This window comes from Dendrobates tinctorius, unplaced genomic scaffold (assembly GCF_039654945.1).
Source record: "Dendrobates tinctorius isolate UK_male_01 unplaced genomic scaffold, ASM3965494v1 ptg000224l, whole genome shotgun sequence".
In the NCBI taxonomy this organism is placed as follows: domain Eukaryota; kingdom Metazoa; phylum Chordata; class Amphibia; order Anura; family Dendrobatidae; genus Dendrobates; species Dendrobates tinctorius.
Window position 1 is genome coordinate 9,231,454 of NW_027361891.1, and position 23,294 is coordinate 9,254,747.

General features: G+C 48.1%; 1 protein-coding gene across 1 annotated transcript in view; it reads left to right on the forward strand.

Moving 5' to 3' along the window:
- Window positions 1-23,294, forward strand: part of LOC141059212 (cathepsin E-like) — a 44,396-nt gene that overhangs the window by 20,059 nt on the left and 1,043 nt on the right. The window contains exon 7 of the mRNA XM_073555509.1: window positions 430-574. Within this exon, the coding sequence (XP_073411610.1) occupies window positions 430-574 (145 nt within the window). The remainder of the gene's footprint in view (window positions 1-429; window positions 575-23,294) is intronic.

Genomic DNA, 23,294 nt, shown 5'->3' on the forward strand with positions numbered 1-23,294 from the left:
CTTCTATTATAAAAAAAAAACAAAAAACTTTGCCCAGTTGCCGCCCCCCACATCGTCCCGCCCTAGGCACGTGCCCGCGGATGCCTAGTGGCAAATACAGCCCTGCCTATTGCAAGAGATAGTAATGGCAGACTCTTCATCAGAATTTAAAAAGGGTAATTTTCACAACAAATATCCTTGTGGGTTATAAATAATCTAGAGATAGAAAATGTATGACTGGAAATGAGTGGACCTATGTCTATTTTCAACCTATATAACTATGTAACCATGTTAATGCACAATTGTGATGTAGAAAAAAAAAACATTGAATTCCCAAAAATACATTTAGCATATGACTCTAATTTAAACAATAGGCCATTTTGTGACGACAGCTTCTACATAGCTAAATCTTAATGATCTTATCTGAATATATCTCTTGTTTTCATGCAGTATCAAAGTTCATGGGAAAGTAGCGTTTTGTCCTGATGGATGTGAGGCTATAGTTGACTCAGGCACTTCCCTTATTACCGGACCAACTGTTGACGTTAAAAGGTTGCAGCAGCTAATTGGGGCTACACCTTTGTTATTTGGAGAGGTAAAAACATTACGTGTTGAAATTGTATTGGATGTTATGATGATACAGGCATTGAACTGTTGTTTTTCATCTGCACGAATGTGTCTTTATAGCTTTTGTGTCATAAGCAAAATGCACTGCTAAACTACGTGTCCCATGAAACTACCATATGGATTGTGGCCAAGATGCCTACCTAAAGAGTGACGAACACACAGCCCACCCTTTTTTCCCTAGCTTCCATTGTTGCAGTTATTATTATTATTAATATTTATTGTTATAGCGCCATTTATTCCATCGTGCTTTACATGTGAGGAGGGGTATAGATAATAAAAGTACAAGAATATTAAACAACACAAGTCACGACTGGTAGAGGAGGAGAGAGGAGCCTGCCCACGAGGGCTCACAATCTACAAGGGATGGGTGAGGATACAATAGGTGAAGGTAGAGCTGGTCGTGCAGTGGTTTGGTGGGTCGGTGGTTACTGCAGGTTGTAGGCTATGTGGAAGAGTTAGGTCTTGAGGTTTCTTTCAACTTTTTCCACAGTAGGCAAGAGTCTGATATGTTGGGATAGAGACTTCCAGAGTAAGTGGGTGCACGGGAGAAATCTTGTATGTGATTGTGGGAAGAGAAGATAAGAGGGGAGTATAATAGGAGATTAGGTCACAGATGTATGGAGGACACAGGTTGTGGATGGCTTTGTATGCCATGGTTGAACTTGAGTCTTTGTGTAATTGGGAGCCAGTGCACAGATTGACAGAGAGGAGAGTCCGTGGAATAGTGAGGTGACAGGTAGATTAATCGACCAGTGGAGTTTAGGACAGATTAGAAATGTGAGAGAGTGTTAGAGGGGAGGCCACAGGGCAGGAGATTGCAGTAGTCAAGGCTGGAGATGATGAGGTCATGGAGTAGGGTTTTTGCAGATTCTTGATTAAGGAATGTATGGATCTGGGAAATATTTTTGAGTTGGATTCCACAGCAAATGGAAAGGGCTTTGAAGGAGAGATCAGAGTCCAGGGTTACTGCTTTGTGACCTTTGCTGCAACCTCAGTGTTTTCTGTATTGTGGATATATTGAATTTCATAATTGTGTCACTTACCCTAAAAAGAAACGCACTATGTCATAGAATCATAGAATGGTAGAGTTGGAAGGGACCTCCTGGATCATCTGGTCCAACCCCCAAATGATTTATATATATAGTAATATAAAATGATTTATAACAGAACACGATTACATTATTATATATATATGTATACTCCATATACTCATTTTTACAAACAAAGGAATACAGCGGCACTCTGCAAGTGATAAGACATACCGGACCATAAGATGCACCCCAATTTTTGGGGTTAAAAATAGGAAAAAAAAGTTTTATAAGATGGGGGTTTATCTTATAGTCTGAATTTAGGGTATCTTACCTGTGGGCTTGCGGTGGAGGAGTGGGGTCACAGGAGGCATGGTCTCTATACCTCAGGAAGCCGGCGGCGGCAGAAGTCGGGCAATACTGCGGGCCCTGGATGGGAGGAGTGGGTATCCCAGCGGTGCGATGCTGTGAGCGGTGAGACAGAGCATAGTGCGTTGTGTGGAGCAGGGTCCCTTCCTCAGGAAGCTGGTGGTGGCAGAAGTGTGGCGATGCTCCTGGCCTGGTGTCGACGGTGAGCAGGGCGGATTGCATCATTGCTTTCCCAGCTGCTGCTTTCCTGAAGTGGTGGACTGCTGAAGGCGGCGGGTGTGCAGATTGGGATCTTGGCTCAGCCAAGATCTCTGTCTGCGCATGTGCGACCTCCAACGGCCATTTCCCTGAAGCTCAAAGCCTCAGGAAAATGGCAACTTACGGCGGCACGTGCACAGATTGAGATCTCGACTGGGCTGAGATCCCAATCTGCACACGCGTCACCTCCAGTGGCCCATGGCTTCAGGAAAATGACCACCAGGAAACCAATGATGCACTTTCACTCTGCTCATCACCGACAACGGGCCTGCAGCATTGACACACTTCTGCCTCGCCGGCTTCCTGAGGCAGGGACCTTGGTCCCCCACAACCGCAACCCGCCAGTAAGCCTGCATTCGGACTGTAAGACACTCCCATCAATTTGATCCCAAATTAGTGAGTAAAAAATGCGTCTTATAGTACTAAAAAAAAGGTATGCAAACATTGACTATGAAATATGAACTGCATTATTGCTATATAAAATATACTTATAAAATGAAGGTATTTCGCAAGCACTTTGACCAATTTATGAGAGCTCATAAGCTGCGACAAGGCTTTCTTTGATGGGACCCTAAACCTAATATTTATCAAACATGCCTATCCTGAGCTGTAAAGGCCCCGTTACATTTAGCGATGCACCAGCGATCCCGACTACGATATGACCCGGTCAGGATCGCTGGTGCATTGCTAAATGGTCGCTAGTGAGCTGCCAAACAGGCAGATCTCACCAGCGATGCAGCAGCGGTCGGCGGTCGATACTTACCTGTCAGACGCGGCGAGGGTGTCCGTCTTCCACCCGCGTCCATGGCTCGCTTGTCGGCGCCAGCAGGAAGCCGACGACGAGAAATGGACCAGGCCGATATCGCGCGATCAGCAATAGCCAGCGGGGGAGCCAGTCGGAGGTATCACATGTAGCGATATCGCTAGTGATATCGCTGCTGCGTCGGTGACGCTTTAGCAATATCGCTAGCGATATCGCTATGTATAAAGGGCCCTTAAGCCTACAAATTTAACCCCTTACCGATATATGACCTACAGTTATGTTATATGCCAGTTCCCTGACCTTTGCTGAAAACTCCTGTGCCTGTTACTCCTATGAATGCCATTATGTGTATATATATTGTGGCAGGGCTAAGGGTCGTGTAATGGATGGGAGATATGTGTCTCATAAATTGCTTATCTCCATAATGTAAGGCATAAGTAAAGCATACCAGATATTGTTATTGTTTTTGGTTTGAAGGACCTGTGGTGAGGTCACAGTCATGTGACCAGTCAGCTGCTGGGAACATGGGTGTGGCTACAGCCTTATAATGTGACCTGCTCCTGAACCAGGGAGTTGTGTGTGGGGAGGACTAAGCCTCCCATGTGTGCTGAGACTCCTGGTCTGAGTCTACAACCACGGACATTTGTGTTTTTTTTGCCTGAACTAAAGGTTCCTTTTTGGTGTTATGCTGCCTTGTGCGTTTATGACGTGAATAAACCACATGAACTTTGGAAGAATCTGTCTCACATTGGTCTCCCGCTGCACCTAAGCGAGTCACATCCCTACAATTGGTGGAGAATGCGGGCAGCGGTCCCAGCAGAGACTTGAGATAGTTGCTGCATGTCCTGGATGAAGTTTGCAGCGGGGCAACAAGCACTGCCGGGAATCATGGAGGACCTGCTGAAACACCTGGTCCAGTCCCAGGCACTGCAGCAGGAAACCAGCAAGCTGTTGTTACAGCAGATCCAGCAAGGCCAGCAGGAGCAGCGGCAGCAGTTCCAGCAGAGCCAGCAGGAACAAGGGCAGCAGATGCAGCTTCTGGCAACCGCCATCCAGGAGGGCAGGACGAGCGCCCCAACCCCAGATCGGGCTGATGCCACCGATGTCGAGAAGGTGGTAAGACACGCATTACAAAAAATGACCCCTGAGGATGATGTTGAGGCCTTCCTGACGGTGTTTGAAAGGGTGGCTGAGAGGGAAAAACTTCAGCCAGAGCGGTGGGCGGAGGTACTGGCCCCATACCTAACGGGGGAGCCCCAGAAGGCGTACTTTGACCTAACGGTACAAGATGCCAGAGAGTATCCCAAATTAAAAGCGGAAATTCTCTCCCGCTTGGGGGTAACAATGACTACCAGGGCACAGAGAGTTCATCGTTGGGCCTATCACCGGGACAAACCCCCGCGCTCCCAAATGTTTGACCTGTTGCACCTGGTCCAGAAATGGCTGCAGCCAGAGTTGGCTTCCCCTGCACAGATGGTAGAGCGAGTTGTGATGGATCGGTTTGTGCATTCTCTGCCGAGACCTCTACAGACTTGGGTTGCCCAGGGTGATCCCCAAAATGCTGATGAACTGGTTGGGCTGGTCGAGAGATACCAGGGGATGGAAGGTTCCTTGGGGAAGCAGCCCATTCCGTATTGGGGGTCCCAGCAGGGGGCGGAGTCACAAAAAGGGGTGGTGCTTACAAGGTCAAAAGGGGCGGGGGAGGCGGTGCCCAAGGTCCCCTCGGGTGTTATTTGCTGGAAGTGTCATGGGCCAGGACATATAGTGGCCCGTTGTCCCCAGACCACTGAGCAGATGGACTGCAGCATGGGACGCCGTAGTTCATAATACGCATATCCAGCTTGCAGTGTGAACTCGCTATCTAACAAGGGGCCACAAGCGTGTCCCGTGAAGGTGAACGGTCGAGCAGTAATGGCGCTTCTGGACTCCGGGAGCTTGGTGACCCTTGTGAGGGCCAGTTTTCCTCTAAACATACTCCCGGGTAAAAAGATTGGTGTTCGGTGCATACATGGCGATGCAAAGGACTACCCTATGGCTAGGGTGAAGATTGAAATGGCGCATGGCACCGAGTCGCAAGAAGTTGGCGTTGTTCGAGACTTGTTGCATCCCATAATTATTGGCCGGGATTTCTGTCTGTTTTGGGATCTGTGGGGGATGGGTTCTGAGTGTGCTAGCAAGAGCAGGGAACCAATCCACCCCACTGAGGTATCGCCACCACCAGAGGCAGACGAGTTTCCTTTAGGTGTCCTTGTTGGGGATGAAAAGGAAGGGTCCCCTGTACCCGACATCCCGGAGTTAGGGGTGGCCGGGGAGAATTTTGGGACTGCCCAACATAGGGACCCCACACTAAGGGAAGCCTTTAACAATGTCACCGTCATTAATGGGGTTGCACAAGAGCCGGGAGCAGACACAAGGTTTCCCCATTTTATGTTGAGTGGGGAATTGTTGTACCGGGTCACGAAAATAAGGGAGGAAGTGGCAGAGCAGTTAATAGTACCAGGCCCCTATAGACGAAAAGTGTTGGACATGGCCCATTCACACATCTTGGGGGGACACCTGGGGGTGGAAAAAACCCAGGAACAGATTGTACAGAGGTTCTATTGGCCTGGGTGTCACCGGGAAATAGTAAACTATTGCAGGTCCTGCCCGACATGTCAGTTAACTGCCCCCACATCTCATTTTCGGAACCCTCTTGTGCCACTGCCCATTATTGAGGTGCCATTTGAGAGAATTGCCATGGACTTGGTCGGTCCCTTAGTTAAATCAGCTCGGGGCCATCAGTATATATTAGTCATCCTGGACTATGCCACACGCTATCCTGAGGCCATTCCCCTGAGAAACTCCTCCGCGAAGAGTATAGCCCGTGAGCTGGTCCATGTGTTTTCCCGGACGGGTTTGCCGAAGGAGATCCTGACCGACCAGGGGACACCTTTTATGAGCAAAGTGATGAGAGAATTGTGCAGAGTCTTGCAAATTTCCCAGTTGAGGACTTCAGTGTACCATCCGCAGTCAGATGGCCTTGTTGAGAGGTTTAACAAGACCCTGAAGAGCATGCTGAGAAAAGTCATAGAGGAAGATGGTAGAGACTGGGATTGTCTCTTACCGTATTTACTGTTTTCTATCCGTGAAGTTCCCCAGGCCTCCACGGGGTTCTCCCCCTACGAGCTTCTGTACGGCCGGCATCCGCGAGGTCTCCTAGATATAGCCAAGGAAACCTGGGAAGCCGAAGTCACGCCCCACAGAAGCGTCATTGAGCATGTGGCACTGATGCAGCAGAGGGTTGCGAAGGTGATGCCCATTGTTAAAGAACATCTCCGCCAGGCACAAGAGGCTCAGGCCAGGGTCTACAACCGGTCAGCCAGAGTGAGGCAGTTCATTCCGGGAGACCGAGTTCTCGTGCTAATCCCGACGATGGAAAGTAAGTTCTTGGCCAAGTGGCAAGGGCCATATGAGGTGGTGGAGAAGCTGGGAGACGTAAACTACAAGATCCACCAACCCGGAAGACGGAAGCCATGTTAACCTTATCAAGCCGTGGCAAGATAGAGAGCTAGCGGTAACTCCGTGCTTGCTGGGCAACCTAGAAGGGGAGGTTGGAGCCGTTACCATAGCGGAGACTCTATCGAAGGCCCAGAAGCAGCAGTGCCGGGAGTTACTCCAGAAAAACCGCGACCTGTTCTCAGAGTTGCCGGGGTGCACGAAGGTGGTGGAGCACGAAATTCTGACCGAGCCACATGTGCGGGTGAACGTGAAACCATATCGTATTCCTGAGGCCCGGCGAGAGGTAATCTCCAAGGAGGTGCAGCGTATGTTGAAGCTCGGGGTCATTGAGGAATCCAAGAGCGGCTGGTCGAGCCCGATTGTCCTGGTCCCAAAACCTGATGGTGAATGGAGGTTCTGCAACGATTACCGGAAGCTGAATGAGGTCTCCAAGTTCGACGCTTATCCCATGCCACGCGTTGATGAGCTCATCGAGAGACTTGGACCTGCCAGGTACATAACCACTTTGGATCTGACCAAGGGATATCGGCAGATCCCCATGGCACAGGAAGCCAAGGAGAAGACGGCATTCTCCACACCAGACGGGTGCTTCCAGTATGTCCGGATGCCGTTTGGCCTACAGGGAGCTCCAGCAACCTTCCAGAGGGTGATGGATAGAATCCTTGCACCTCATAGGCTATACGCTGCCGCATACCTGGACCTGGATGATATCGTCATCTTTACCCCGGACTGGGAGACTCACCTGGAAAAGGTCCAAGCAGTGTTTGACGCTCTAAGAGAGGCGGGGTTTACAATAAACCCGAAGAAGTGTGCCTTGGGGAGAGAAGAAGCCAAGTACCTCGGATATGTAGTGGGGCATGACGAGATCAAACCCCAAATCAATAAAGTGGAGGCAATTCAAACATGGCCGAGACCTCGGTCAAAGAAGCAAGTTAAAGCCTTCCTGGGGATTGTGGGATATTACAGGAGGTTCATCCCAAACTTCGCCACAATGGCTGCACCTCTAACTGATCTGCTTAAGGGGACAAAGTCAGTGATGGTCAGCTGGTCCGAAGAAGCAGAGTCAGCCTTCCAAGAAATGAAGGGAGCTCTTTGCAAGCAACCCGTTTTGGTGGCCCCAGAGTTTAAACGTGAATTTGTCCTCCAGACAGATGCCTCAGATGTCGGGGTAGGAGCAGTCCTCTCCCAAGAGATACGTGGGGAGGAGCATCCTGTTCTCTACTTGAGTAGGAAGTTGACTTCTTGTGAGAGAAATTACTCAGTTGTAGAGAAGGAGTGTTTGGCCATAAAATGGGCAGTGGACACATTACGGTACTACCTGGTGGGACGGAAGTTTAGGTTAATATCCGACCATGCCCCACTCAGGTGGATGAGGGAAACAAAGGGCAAGAATGCTAGGGTCACCCGCTGGTTCTTAGCCCTACAAGACTTCAGCTTCCATGTAGAGCATAGGGCCGGGAAGCTACATGGGAATGCCGATGCCCTCTCCAGAATCCCTTGCCTGGTAGGTGAAAGTGCCAAGCCCCATGGCTTTAGGCAGAGGGGAGAGGTATGTGGCAGGGCTAAGGGTTGTGTAATTGATGGGAGATATGTGTCTCATAAATGGCTTATCTCCATAATGTAAGGCATAAGTAAAGCATACCAGATATTGTTATTGTTTTTAGTTTGAAGGACCTGTGGTGAGGTCACAGTCATGTGACCAGTCAGCTGCTGGGAACGTGGGTGGGGCCACAGCCTTATAATGTGACCTGCTCCTGAACCAGGGAGTTGTGTGTGGGGAGTACTAAGCCTCCCATGTGTGCTGAGACTCCTGGTCTGAGTCTACAACCACGGACATTTGTGTTTTTTTTGCCTGAACTAAAGGTTCCTTTTTGGTGTTATGCTGCCTTGTGTGTTTATGACGTGAATAAACCACATGAACTTTGGAAGACTCTGTCTCATATTGGTCTCCCGCTGCACCTAAGCGAGTCACATCCCTACAATATATATATATGTATGTATATATACACACACATATATGCTCAGTATATATATGTATATATATTGTAACAAAGTCTCTGGTAAAGTGCTGGAGGGGAGATATCTTTCATTATGCCTAATGACATCAGTGATATTAAACACAGAGTTTTTCCTCCAGCACATTAAGTGTTGCTAGGGTTAAGCTAAGTTGCATAATGGGCTGGCTTTTATGTGGACATTCATGGAGTGGGTGGGAGAATGTCTACCTTATCCCCACCTGCCGAGTTGTCACTGCAGTGTGCTGACAGGACCTGTGTGATGACACACTTGTAGGAAGATGGACCGGGCCCGTGGTACCTCTCTTGCGTCGGTTTCGGAACTATCGGGGCTGTCACCATTGTTGCCGGGGGAAAGCTTTCTGATCTGGACAGACCTTTGCACTCAACAGTAGGGGGCATGTCAGGGATAAAAGGAACGGTGCATGGGAAAGCAGAGGACTTGGAGGGAAGACAGAGTGCACAGCAGAAGGTTGATTCACTCTCCATAGAGTGACGCGATAGCTCAGTCCCGCACGGTAGTTCCCCAACCTATGCACACACTGACTGTGAGCAATGAGTAGCTGTGCGTCCGCTCACCCCTGTCACTGAGAATCTGTCCTGCACCGTTCCGCTGACTGCTGCGGGCGCGCACCCTAAGTCTGACCAGGTGGATCATACAGAGCCGGGTATTTTAACTTCCGCCACCGCCGCTGAACTGAGTCACGGTCCGGCGGTACCACAGACTGTCACATCACGTACGTAGCCCCAGGACCGCGCTCAGGACAGCCAAGATACGCTGCTTTCACTGGGAGACAGTGACTCAACATTCTTCAGGATCACGTCAGAGACTTCATGTGTCTCTTGCGGCGCCACCGTGGGATTTCAAGCTTTCACAACCTGGAAACCATCAGACTGATAAGTTTACTCGTTTCTTGAACAATTGTTCTTACCTTGATATAATACTCAGTTTTACTCCCCTCATAACTCATTCTCTCCCTGCATGGAGTATCCCCTGTAATAAACCCTTTAAGTCTTGCTCTGCCTCTGCATCCCTGCTATCTCACACTTGGCGTAGTCGGCAGGATGCAGTCATCTAACAGCACGGAGGCAGCAGACCAAGCAGTTGAATTGAGCCCTAGGTCTAGTATCTCCTTGGTGGCAATGTTGAACAATCTCCCTAAGTTTACGGGGAATAATACCATGTTATGGAGCTGGACTGAGCTCATTAGGGGGATGATAAGGATGCACCCCATGACCCCTGCATTAGAAGCCGAGGTGGCTATGATGGCTCTAGATGGAGAAGCCAGAGATTCAGTTATGTTACAACCCCCCAGAGAGCGAGACACCTTTAATAAGGTGTTACAAATTTTGGAGGTGACCCATGCGGACCCCACAGACGTAAAGGAGTTACGGATGCATCTATTTAGCCATATGCAAAGGGAGGGGGAGACGGTGACTCAGCACATGAACGCACTTCAGGAGATCCATACCGCTATTATTAGAAAAGACGGCATAGGCGTAGGGCCTACTTACATATTGTTGCGGGATCACTTGGTGACAGGCTTGCGGGATGTGTTGACGAAACAGGCTTTGCAGGAGCGCTTGCGAGTAAATCCTCGCATGACCTTTTCTGAGATAGGAAGTGAAGCTCACACACGCGAGCAAGAGCAGGGGGTGACAGTCCCGGTAAAGAAGGTCCGGAGCGGAGAGGTACCTGTAAACATGATCACCGAACCACAATGGGTGGAGGAATTGCAGAAGGAAATCCAGGACATTCGGGGAGAGTTGGCTGATGCAAAGAAGAAGTCATTAGGTACCTCGAATCTGCCTGGGCAGAGATGGATTTGAACCCTGCCATGAAACAAGAACGTTCGGTCGAGAGGGACCCCTTACCCGTTATAATTGTGGAGAAATTGGACATTTGGCGCGGGAGTGCCCACGACGGGTTAAGCCCCTTCAACGTCGACCGTTAAACTAGAGGGCTCAGAGCCTGGGGGATGCGGCCCGGAGCCTGAACAGTCACAAAGGAGTAACAGAAGTCCCACAAATTTAGTCTCTATGTGCCATCTCGTCTGGGTCACTTTCGGCGACACTTTCCTGAAGCAATGCGGCCTGAGTGGGGCCCAGTGATAAAGTTGACAGCTGCCAATCACTTACCCATTCCGGTTTGAACGCAAGTAACCATCTGTGGCAAAGATCTGGGTCGGAAGGGAGTGGTGTTGACCATCGGAGAAGCAGGTAATAGACTTGCCGTTACCCTGGGGCTGAACGTGCTTAAGGAGTACGGAAGTCTCCTCATCAATGAGCCCTCAGACGTAACCCTGAAGCAGTGGAGCCCGCACATTCCCCAAAGAAGAGTGTTCCAGCAGTTAATCTGAGTGGCTCAAGCTCAGGAATCCTCCAGTGACGGAAGAAGGTTGGGAAAGGTGATTGTCCCAGCCTCTGCTAAACTCATTTTACCATCAGGACAGACTGTGCTTACCCTGCCTGTACGGGCTTGTACCCCCCTGGAAGGAGTTGAGATACAGATCGAGCCAGCTACTACAGAACAACTACCCCCCAGGGCTCCTTGTGTCGCGAATGCTAGCCACTGTCCACGACAGGACGGTTCCAGTACGTTGTGTTAATTTGGGAGAAGGTAACATCACGCTATCTCCCAGAAGTGAAGTGGCTCGAATTATGGGCATGCCAGAAGAATTGATACCACCTCAGGCCATGCAGTTGACGGTGAAGCAGGGAGACCCTTGGACTGTGGCTGTAGATACGTCTCTGACACCAGAACCCCAGCATATACGAGATGGGCATCGTATACTGGAACAGATGCGGGCCGAGCAGACAGACCTTACTCCGCTACAGATCCAGCAGGTGGAAGCTGTACTGGGGCCATATCAGGATGTGTTCACACGTCATGAGGATGATTTTGGCTGAACTACAGCAATCACACACGAGATTCCGACTGGGAATGCCACACCCATAAGAGAGCGGTACCGACAATTCCACCTCAACTATATCAAGAGGTGAAAGGTATGCTAATTCACATGCTGCATAAAGGCGTCATAAGGGAGAGTCAAAGTCCGTGGGCCGCCCCCATGCTTGTGCGAAAGAAGGATGGCACACTGCGTTTTTGTGTAGACTATCGCAAACTCAATGCTTGCGCTGTGCGAGATTCCTATTAGTTAGCCAGGATTAAAGAATCCTTGTCTGCACTAGGAAATGCCAAATTCTTTTCATCATTGGATCTAGCCAGCGGCTACTGGCAAGTACCGATGTCTGAGCAGGACCGAGCAAAGACAGCCTTTATACTTCCCATGGGACTGTATGAATTCAACTGGATACCGTTCGGTTTGGCCAACGCCCCTGAAACTTTTCGGTGGTTGATGGAGAGGTGTTTAGGTGATTTGAACTGTGAAGCAACGCTCATCTATTTAGACAACATCATAGTTTATGCCGCGTCGTTTGAGGACCATCTACAAAGACTGGAACAGATGTTGAGTCACCTTCAAAGACACAGTTAAAAAGTGAATCCTCAGAAATGTCATCTGTTTCGCACTCAAATCGAGGACCTGGGTCATGTCATTTCTGCTTAAGGGGTGAAACCGTCCCGAGAGAAAATTGCTACAGTGCAGGATTGGCCTACCCCGATGATGGTAAAAGACGTCCGAGCGTTATTGGGGCTGACCGGGTATTACCGACGTTTCGTGAAGAATTTAACCTTCATAGTGAACCCGCTTGCCAGGACTTTTAAAGGGAGTTCAAAGGCGGGCTACTAAAATGATAAATGGAGTTGGTTCACTACAATACCCAGAAAGGTTATCAAAATTAGGTCTATTTACGCTAGAAAAGAGAAGACTTAGGGGAGACTTAATATATATGTACAAGTATATCAGAGGGCAATACAGAGATCTCTCCAATGAACTGTTTGTAACAAGGACTGTGACAAGAACAAGGGGGCATTCTCTTCGTTTGGAGGAAAGACAATTTCTGCACCAGCATAGAAGAGGGTTCTTCACGGTAAGAGCAGTGAGGCTCTAGAATTCTCTTCCTGAGGAAGTGGTGATGGCCAACTCACTGAATGAATTTAAGAAAGGAATGGATGCTTTTCTTGTGAGTAACAGTATAGAAGGTTACGAATAATATAATATTATAGGTTGATGGTTGACCCAGCTTAGGGGAAGGAATTTTTTTCCCTATGGAGAAAATTGGCTTCTACTCTGTGGGTTTTTTGCCTTCCCCAGGATCAACAATGCAGAACAGCTGCACTAAAAATAGGCTGAACTAGATGGACATAAGGTCTTCTTTCAGCCTTCAAAACGTTGTTACTATGTTACCCTCAGGTGTCAAGAACCGGACTATTTGATGGGAAGAATGTCAGGAAAAGACATTTCAAGATTTGATAAAGGCGTTGACTGAAGCACCCGTGTTGGCTTATGCAGACTTCTCTCAACCATACATTCTCCACACCGACGGAAGCTTTCATTGACTTGGGGCTGTGTTGTCGCAGATGCAGGCCTGGAGAGAGAAGGTAATCGCTTATGCGAGTCAGTCCCTTCATGATAGCGAACAAAATCCCGACAATTACCGTTCCTTCAAGCTAGAGCTGCTGGTGCTGGTGTGGGCTATGATGAAGAGGTTCACGGAATACCTATCCGGGTCTGAAATACTGGTGCGCACTGATAATAACCCTTTGGCTCATCTGCAGAATGCGAAACTAGGTGCTGTTGAGCAACGATAGGTGGCTAGAATAGCAAAATTTTGATATAAAATCGCCTACAAAAGAGGGGCTGAGAATACTCATGCTGACACCTTATCCAGGGTGAAACATGGGAAACCTGGGTGCAACAGAGATGGGGAATTAGAAGATCAGGAGATTCCCAAATTCCTAGATTCTGCCAGGATGGTGGCAGCTACGCAGGAGCAGGAGCAAGTGTTGGCCTGAGAGGGTGTTTTAGAACGATCCCGTGATGAGTGGGTTCGGTTACAACAGCAAGATGGGGAACTTGCCCAACTGAGACAGTGGGTGAAGTCTAGGCAACTTCCTAGTCAGGGAAAGAGAAATGCCCCGTCTCCAGAGACTGCAGATTCTTCGACAGTGGGAAAGACTCCAAATGAGAAATGGACTGCTGTATCGGAAGGTCCAACTACAATGGGAACTGCGTGTCACCTGGCAAGTGGCAATTCCGGAGACGCTGTTATCTAAGGTGGCCACAGAGGTGCAAGAAAAGGTAGCACACTTCGACCAAGAGAAAACCTTTCAGTGGTTATAATGATTAGTTTATCACCCTCGACTGAAGGCCGTAGTGGAAGAGGCCTTTTTTTGCTATGCAGGAGTTGTGAGTTGGCGAAACCACCAGAGCAAAGAGCTCCCACACAAACCATTGTGACTTCCGCTCCTATAGAGGTGCTGATAATAGACTACCTAACTATTGGGCTGGCTCCTCAGGGGTACAAGCATTGTCTGGTAATGACGGATCACTTTACGAAGTTCTCTGTCGTGACCCCAACACGTGATCAGACTGCTGATTTCGCCACGCATGCCATCTGTAAGAAATTCATTCAAGTGTATGGCTGCCCAAAGTGAATACATTCTGACCAGGGGGTCTGTTTTCTAGGGAAAGTGATGGAAGAATTGCACCATCTGTACCAGATTGAGAAGTCTCGCACAACGCCATATCATCCTCAGGGAAATGGAGCCTGTGAACAGTTCAACTGCACCCTAATTCAAATGCTGAGAACACTGGAAGAAGACCGGAAGGCCCGATGGCCCGAGTTCATAGCTGAGTTAGTATGGGTGTACAACAACCGAACACATCGAACCACCATTTATACTCCATATACCTTGCTATTTGGCCATTCATGGAAAGAGATCACCGAGCTGGAGCTGGACCTAGAGGACTACCCACGGACGGGGGTGTCCACCTGGATCCGAGAACATCGTTATCGTCTCCAGACGTTGCATCGCCTAGTGCGGACCAGATTTCAGGAATTACTCCGCTGTGGGGGACAAGCTGGGGACCGTGTACTAGTATGGGAAAAACATCCCTGAGACAAGCTGGAGAACTGGTGAGAGAGAAACCCATATCGGGTGAAACGGCAAATTAACTCTGAAGGGCCCATTTACGAAATTCAGCCTGAAGGGGGAGAGAACTCTGCCACTTGTATAGTTCACTGGAACATGTTTCGGCCCTGTCTGTCAAAAGATCCTGATCAAGTGGAAGAGGTGCAAGATGTACCTGAAGTACCCCTACCAGTCGTATATGATTAGAAGAGGAGGAAAGCCCTGAACGGCCATTCGAAGATCTACAGGAGGGACAAGTGTTATGATTGGGTCACCGAGGAGGAGAGCAAGCCCAAGTTAAGCCACAGAAAACACGAGAGGTTGGTAACTAAGCGGATTGCAGACCCCTGATCCTATCCATACAACTAGCAGTAGCTGTGGAGCGTGCCTACGATGATCCTAGATGCCTCAGCACAGCCAGAGAGCTAACTAAGCCTAAAGCAAGAAAGGGGAAATCTAAACTGCCCCAGAGCAGACCCCAAAGGAATAGATAGCCCCCAAACATATATTGTCAGTGAGACAAGATGAAAACACAAACGCAGGTAGGAAAATAGACTGAGCAAACGATGGGGCCCATACTGACTAGACAGGACAGGAAAGACACTGTCTGCAATCACGCAAAAAACCTAATCTAATAAGGGACAAAAACAAACTGGCACAAGCAGTAACATATGGATGGTGATTCAGCACAGCCCCAGCTGGAGCTGGCTGACCCACACAAAACTGAAATAGACAAAACCAGAACAAATGTGAACAGAATAGCAAAAGAACACTTAGCTGAGCATGCAGGGACTGAGCTGGAAACTAAGACATCAGGATGCAGGAAAAAAATCACCAGCAGGGATAGAGGGAATCGGCTGTCTTAAATCCAATCTGAAACCCCAGATCTCCAATCGACGTCCTCATTATCAGGTGGCAAGCCTCTGTTAATCAGATCAGCTCCATTACCTTCAGTAACCACCAGAGGGAGCCCAGAAAGAGAACTCGCAACCCCTCCGTCAACCTGACCAGCTCCACCACCTTCAGCAGTAACCAGAGGTAGGCCAGAAAGCGAATTCACAACAGTACCCCCCTAAGGAGGGGTCACCAATACCCTCATCCACGCCACCAGGCCGATCAGGATGGGCCCGGTGAAAAGCACGAACCAATCTATCGGCATGAATGTCAGAAGCAGAGACCCAAGAATTATCCTCCTGGCCATAAGCCTTCCATTTGACCAAGTACTGGAGTCTCCGTCTAGCCAAACGAGAATCCAATATTTTCTCTACTCATGTTCCACATTGCCTTTAACCAATACAGGGTCAGGAGGCATCACCATAGGAACTAACGGCTCCACAAACCTCTTCAACAGAGATTTATGAAACACGTTATGGATCTTAAACGTAGCTGAAAGAGCCAATCGAAAAGAAACAGGATTAAGAATCTCCAAAATCTTATAAGGTCCAATGAATCTTGGCTTGAATTTTGGAGACGCAACCTTCATAGGAATATTCTTTGACGACAACCAAACCATATCACCCACTTTAAACCGGGGACCAATGGTCCTATGCCGGTTGACAAAATGAATCCCAAAAATTAAATCCTCTGTACTCCAAAGAGGCACTTCGATCCCTTAACATAAAGGGAATTTTCCCTCAAAATCCGGAACACAGTCTGGACATGTTCCACATGAGAATCTCAATCACTGGAAAAGATCAAACTATCATCCAGATAAATGATCAAAAACTTATCCACAAAGTCCCGGAAAATATCGTTCATAAAAGATTGGAAGACAGAAGGGGCATTAGTGAGCTCAAAAGGCATCACCAGGTACTCAAAATGTCCCTCCGGAGTATTAAACGCCATCTTCCATTCATCCCCATGCTTGATGCGAATAAGATAATACGCCCCCTGAGGTCAAGCTTGGTAAACCAACAGGCACTTTTAACTCTGGAAAATAAATCAGAAATCAGGGGTAACGGGTACTGATATTTAACAGTGATTTTGTTAAGGGAATGATAGTCAATACAAGGCCTTAATGAACCATCTTCCTTGGCCACAAAAAACCCCCCAGCACCTAAACGTGAAGAGGATGGTCTAATATGTCGCTTCTCCAACGACTCCTTGATATAAGATTGCATAGCATCATGTTCGGGTACCGATAAGTTGAAAAGCCGACCCTTGGGAAATTTACACCCGGGCATTAACTCAATTGCACAGTCATACAGTAACTCCTATGAGGAGGCAAAGATGCAGACTTACTCTCACTAAATAAATCAGAAAAATCAACCAAATAATCAGGAATATCATGAGACTGAGGAGAGGTGGAGAAAACAGGAGTGTCACTAAGAACACACTGACAACTCACCACAGACACAGATTTCCAATCCAAAACAGGATTGTCATGATCCCAGTGCGGGTTGGACCCGCACGCTTGGGGTTAATGTCTGGAACCATTGCTGGTGGACCTGCACTTCTGGGGTTAATGTTATGTCGTCAGTTATACTTTCGCCCTTGGCAGAGTGTGTTGACCCCTGAGTGCGTTTGTGCTGTGTTCTGGTTGCCTGATACTTTGGTTTTGACTTGGTCTGTTCTCTGGATACTGCTTTTTGGATTTTGCTTGGTACCTTCTATGTCTGTTTGGTTTTGACCTCTGCTTGGCCCTGACTATCCGTTCTGTCTCATCACTGGTACTTTACTGCTATCTCTATGTATGACCCCCGTTTGCCTGACTTTGAGCATTCCTGTAGTTGTGTCCTGCCAATCTCTGGCAGCAGGACGCTAAGCCCCGCCCCTTGCAGTCACATGACCTCTGCTTGGCCCTGACTATCCGTTCTGTCTCATCCCTGGTACTTTACTGCTATCTCTGTGTATGACCCCCATTTGCCTGACTTTGAGCATTCCTGTAGTTGTGTCCTACCGATCTTTGGCAGCAGGATGCTAAGCCCCACCCCTTGCAGTCACATGACTGTAGGTCCTTCACTGCTTGCTAAACTTCAGCGTCCCCAGGTCCTGTTTGTCTGAGCTTCCCGGCCGTACCTGACCCCGGTCCCCCCTACAGTGCGGATGAGTCCCTGCTCTGCGGAGGCTGCACACCGGCGCTGACAGGTCCCTGACATTATAACTGATCATTAAGTTTTGGTGGTTTTTTTTGTGCAGAGAATTATGGATTCCATACAGTCTCTGGCTGAACAGATGAAAAATCTGAGTCAGATGTTTCAGGGTTTATCTCTGGAACAGCAAGCTCTTGCTCGTTCTCAGCAGCAGGTTTCTGAGACAGTGCGGGGGGCTTTATCTGCTGGGTCTCTGGGGGCTGGGGTGAGTGATGTTATTCTGGTGTCCCCGGAAACACCTGTTAAACTGCCTGACTTCTTTTCTGGGAACAAAAGGGAGTTCAGGATCTTCACGTAGGGTTGCAAACTTTTTTTAGTTTGAGACCACGTTCCTCTGGGGACAAAAACCAGAAGGTAGGGGTCATTATGTCCTTATTAAGAGGGTCCCCACAAGCTTGGGCATTTTCCCTTCCTCCCACTGCCCCTGAAAGAGTGTCTGTGAATGCATTCTTTGAGGCCCTCGGGCACATATATGATGAGCCTGACCGAGTCCGATTGGTAGTGGACATGGTGATGAGCGTCTGTTAGGGGAAACACTTGGCTGAGTGGTTTTGTACTGAATTCCGCCGCTGGGCTGCAGAGGTCTCTTGGGACGACGCCGCGCTTCGAGGACTCTTTCGCAGAGGTTTGTCCGAGCGGCTGCAAGATGCCTTGGCATTACATCCCCCACCTAACTCTCTCGAGGACGCCATGACCCAGGCCAATGACATAGAATCGTCAAGCCCAAAGGGAACAGGAAATCCCACCATAACATCTTTTACGGTTTCTGCCAAACCCTTCCAAAAGAGCGCTGCTAGGGCATCGTCATTCCATTTAGTAAGGACCGCCCACTTTCGGAATTTTTGACAATATAACTCTGCAGAATCCTGACCCTGGTTCAATGCCAATAAGGTTTTCTCAGCTTGATCAATAGCATTAGGTTCATCATGCAACAACCCCAAGGCTTGAAAAAAGGCATCCACATTAGTCAGAATAGGATCTGCAGGTGTCAGAGAAAAAGCCCAATCCTGGGTATCGCCGTGCAGCAAGGAGATGACAATTTTAACCTGCTGCACAGAACTCCCCGATGAGTTAGGCTTCAAGGCAAGAAATAGTTTACAATTATTCTTAAAATTCAAAAATTTAGGCCGATCCCCAGAAAACACATCAGGAGTAGGGATTTTTGGTTCAACAGCAGATGATTGAGTGAGATAGGCAGAAATTCCCCGCAGTTCAGCAGCGAGCTGCTCAACATGATCAGAAAATTGCTTAATCTCCATTAAAGAAAAAAAAATCCTCCTACGGCCCCAGAGAAAAAGAGGAAAAAATATATTAAAAAAATTCTGACTCTTTTTTTTTTTTTTACAACTCTTTCCTTCTTTTGAGTACCCTAGAGTCTGCGATTTGGCTGGTGATTCTGTTATGATTGGGTCACCGAGGAGGAGAGCAAGACCAAGCTAAGTCACAGAAAACCAGAGAGGTTGGTAACTAAGCGGATTGCAGACCCCTGATCCTATCCACACAACTAGCAGTAGCCGTGGAGCGTGCCTACAATGATCCTAGACGCCTCAACACAGCCGGAGAGCTAACTAAGCCTAAAGCAAGAAAGGGGAAATCTAAACTGCCCCAGAGCAGACCCCAAAGGAATAGATAGCCCCCAAACATATATTGTCGGTGAGACAAGATGAAAACACAAACGCAGGTAGGAAAATAGACTGAGCAAACGATGGGGCCCACACTGACTAGACAGGACAGGAAAGACACTGTCTGCAATCACGCAAAAAACCTAATCTAATAAGGGACAAAAACAAACTGGCACAAGCAGTAACATATGGATGGTGATTCAGCACAGCCCCAGCTGGAGCTGGCTGACCCACACAAAACTGAAATAGACAAAACCAGATCAAATGTGAACAGAATAGCAAAAGAACACTTAGCTGAGCATGCAGGGACTGAGCTGGAAACTAAGACATCAGGAGGCAGGAAAAAACAACCAGCATGGACAGAGGGAGTCGGCTGTCTTAAATCCAGTCTGAAACCCCAGATCTCCAATCGTCGTCCTCATTATCAGGTAGCAAGCCTCTGTTAATCAGATCAGCTCCATTACCTCCAGTAACCATCAGAGGGAGCCCAGAAAGAGAACTCGCAACCCCTCCGTCAACCTGACCAGCTCCACCACCTTCAGCAGTAACCAGGGGTAGGCCAGAAAGCAAATTCACAACAGACAAGTACCTGAAGTTCCCGAGAAGTCTGCCCCAGTGGGAACAGATGCGCTCCTGCCCTCACCTATGCAACCTAATTCGACCACCCAAGGCTACTCGACTACTCCTTCTGACTTACACAAAAAGAAAACACAGAATGACAAATGTGCAGAAATACCCTGCAGTAACAAATATGGCAGTAGTCAGCAAGTGCTGGTAAAAAGATGACAACAAATACAGGGTATTTAGTCGATACGTTTTTTTGCAAAAAAAAAATGTATACCAAGCTACTCCACCTCGTCAAGGTAACCCTTAATGGAGCAGTACCTATCTAATGTATTTAAAACCTGAACATATGAACAGTGTCTAAATGAACAGGATTCAGACAGGCGCTTCCTAGTATGGGCACGTGGTGTAAGACAGCTCTTTATGTGCATGTCACACAAGAGAGGGGTGGGGTCTCTCAAACCATGAATAAGCAAGGAAAAACAGGGATTAAAAACACATGTGACATGCACAAATGTGAACAAGTTGGTCGGACAGTGTTCACACCACCCACTGACTGAAACACAAAAAGAAAACACAGAATGACAAATGTGCAGAAATACCCTGCAGTAACAAATATGGCAGTAGTCAGCAAGTGCTGGTAAAAAGATGACAACAAACGCAGGGTATTTAGTCGATACTTTTTTTGCAAAAAAATGTATACCAAGCTACTCCACCTCGTCAAGGTAACCCTTAATGGAGCAGTCCCTATCTAATGTATTTAAAACCAGAACATATGAACAGTGTCTAAATGAACAGGATTCAGACAGGCGCTTCCTAGTATGAGGACGTGGTGTAAGACAGCTCTTTATGACTTCTGACTTACGTTACTCCAAACGAACAACAGCCAGAATACCCCCCAATCGATACAATCAGGACCAATTTATTTGGCAGTGAATTGTCCACGGAAAAGAAGACTGTCAACGTGTTTTACAAGAGCACTGGCCCGTGGAATAGTGAGCAACAGGAGAGGGGGAGTGTAGGAAGATGGACCGGGCCAGTGGTACCTCTCTTGCGTTGGTTCCGGAACTATCGGGGCTGTCACCATTGTTGCCGGGGGTAAAGCTTTCTGACCCAGACAGACCTTTGCACTCAACGGTAGGGGGCGTTGTCAGGGATTAAAGCGACGGTGCACAGGAAAACAGAGGACTTGGCGGGAAGACAGAATCCGCTGCAAAAGACGGTTGATTCACTCTCAGTGGAGCATCCCACACCTTTCTGCTGACTGCCACGTGCGTGCGGCCTAAGTTTGACCAGGTGAATCATACAGAGCCGGGTAGGTTCACCCCCGCCACCGCCGCTGTTCTGAGTCACCGTCCGGCGGTACCACAGACTGTGTCACATCATGTATGTAGCCCTGGAAACGCAGGACCTTGCCTAGGAGAGCCTGGATACGCTGCTTTCGTCAGGAGACAGTGCCTCAACTTTCTTCAGGATCACACCAGAGACTTCACGCGTCACTTGCGGCGCCGCTGTGCGATTTCCAAGCCTGGAAACCATCAGACTGATAAGTTTACTCATTTCTTGAACAATTGTTCTTACCTTGATATAATGGTCAGTTTTACTCCCCTCATAACTCATTCTCTCGCTGCGTGGAGTATCCCCTGTAATAAACCCCTTAAGTCTTGCTCTGCCTCATGTTCGTCACTGCATCCCGCATCCCTGCTATCTCACACACTCATGTGATCAGTCACATGGGTGACGAGTCACGTGGTCTGGGCTTAAATAGCTGGGCTCCAGAGGCAGTTTGTGTGTTGAGTGTCTGGATAAGAACACTCCAGAGAAGTGATTTGTGCTGTGGTTTAGGCCTGAACCATGGGTTGTGCTAACCCTGAGTGGGCTGACTCCACTACTAGAAGGACTGTACCTAGAGCTACCATTTTGTTTTGCTGTTTTGCCCAGAGGGCCGTGTTTTTTTTGTGCTTAACGCTTGGTTTATGCTGGATTTAATAGACCAAGTGCATACTTCAAGCCACAGTGTTCCCGTGTCTACCTCCGTGTTCAGCCGAGTGAGACGATCTACCACAATATATACAGTGGGGAAAAAAAGTATTTAGTCAGTCAGCAATAGTGCAAGTTCCACCACTTAAAAAGATGAGAGGCGTCTGTAATTTACATCATAGGTAGACCTCAACTATGGGAGACAAACTGCGAAAAAAAAATCCAGAAAATCACATTGTCTGTTTTTTTTTCATTTTATATGCATATTATGGTGGAAAATAAGTATTTGGTCAGAAACAAGCAATCAAGATTTCTGGCTCTCACAGACCTGTAACTTCTTCTTTAAGAGTCGCCTCTTTCCTCCACTCATTACCTGTAGTAATGGCACCTGTTTAAACTTGTTATCAGTATAAAAAGACACCTGTGCACACCCTCAAACAGTCTGACTCCAAACTCCACTATGGTGAAGACCAAAGAGCTGTCAAAGGACACCAGAAACAAAATTGTAGCCCTGCACCAGGCTGGGAAGACTGAATCTGCAATAGCCAACCAGCTTGGAGTGAATAAATCAACTGTGGGAGCAATAATTAGAAAATGGAAGACATACAAGACCACTGATAATCTCCCTCGATCTGGTGCTCCACGCAAAATCCCACCCGGTGGGGTCAGAATGATCACAAGAACGGTGAGCAAAAATCCCAGAACCACGCGGAGGGACCTAGTGAATGAACTGCAGAGAGCTGGGACCAATGTAACAAGGCCTACCATAAGTAACACACTACGCCACCATGGACTCAGATCCTGCAGTGCCAGACGTGTCCCACTGCTTAAGCCTGTACATGTCCGGGCCCGTCTGAAGTTTGCTAGAGAGCATTTGGATGATCCAGAGGAGTTTTGGGAGAATGTCCTATGGTCTGATGAAACCAAACTGGAACTGTTTGGTAGAAACACAACTTGTCGTGTTTGGAGGAAAAAGAATACTGAGTTGCATCCATCAAACACCATACCTACTGTAAAGCATGGTGGTGGAAACATCATGCTTTGGGGCTGTTTCTCTGCAAAGGGGCCAGGACGACTGATCCGGGTACATGAAAGAATGAATGGGGCCATGTATCGTGAGATTTTGCGTGCAAACCTCCTTCCATCAGCAAGGGCATTGAAGATGAAACGTGGCTGGGTCTTTCAACATGACAATGATCCAAAGCACACCGCCAGGGCAACGAAGGAGTGGCTTCGTAAGAAGCATTTCAAGGTCCTGGAGTGGCCTAGCCAGTCTCCAGATCTCAACCCTATAGAAAACCTTTGGAGGGAGTTGAAAGTCCGTGTTGCCAAGTGAAAAGCCAAAAACATCACTGCTCTAGAGGAGATCTGCATGGAGTAATGGGCCAACATACCAACAACAGTGTGTGGCAACCTTGTGAAGACTTACAGAAAACATTTGACCTCTGTCATTGCCAACAAA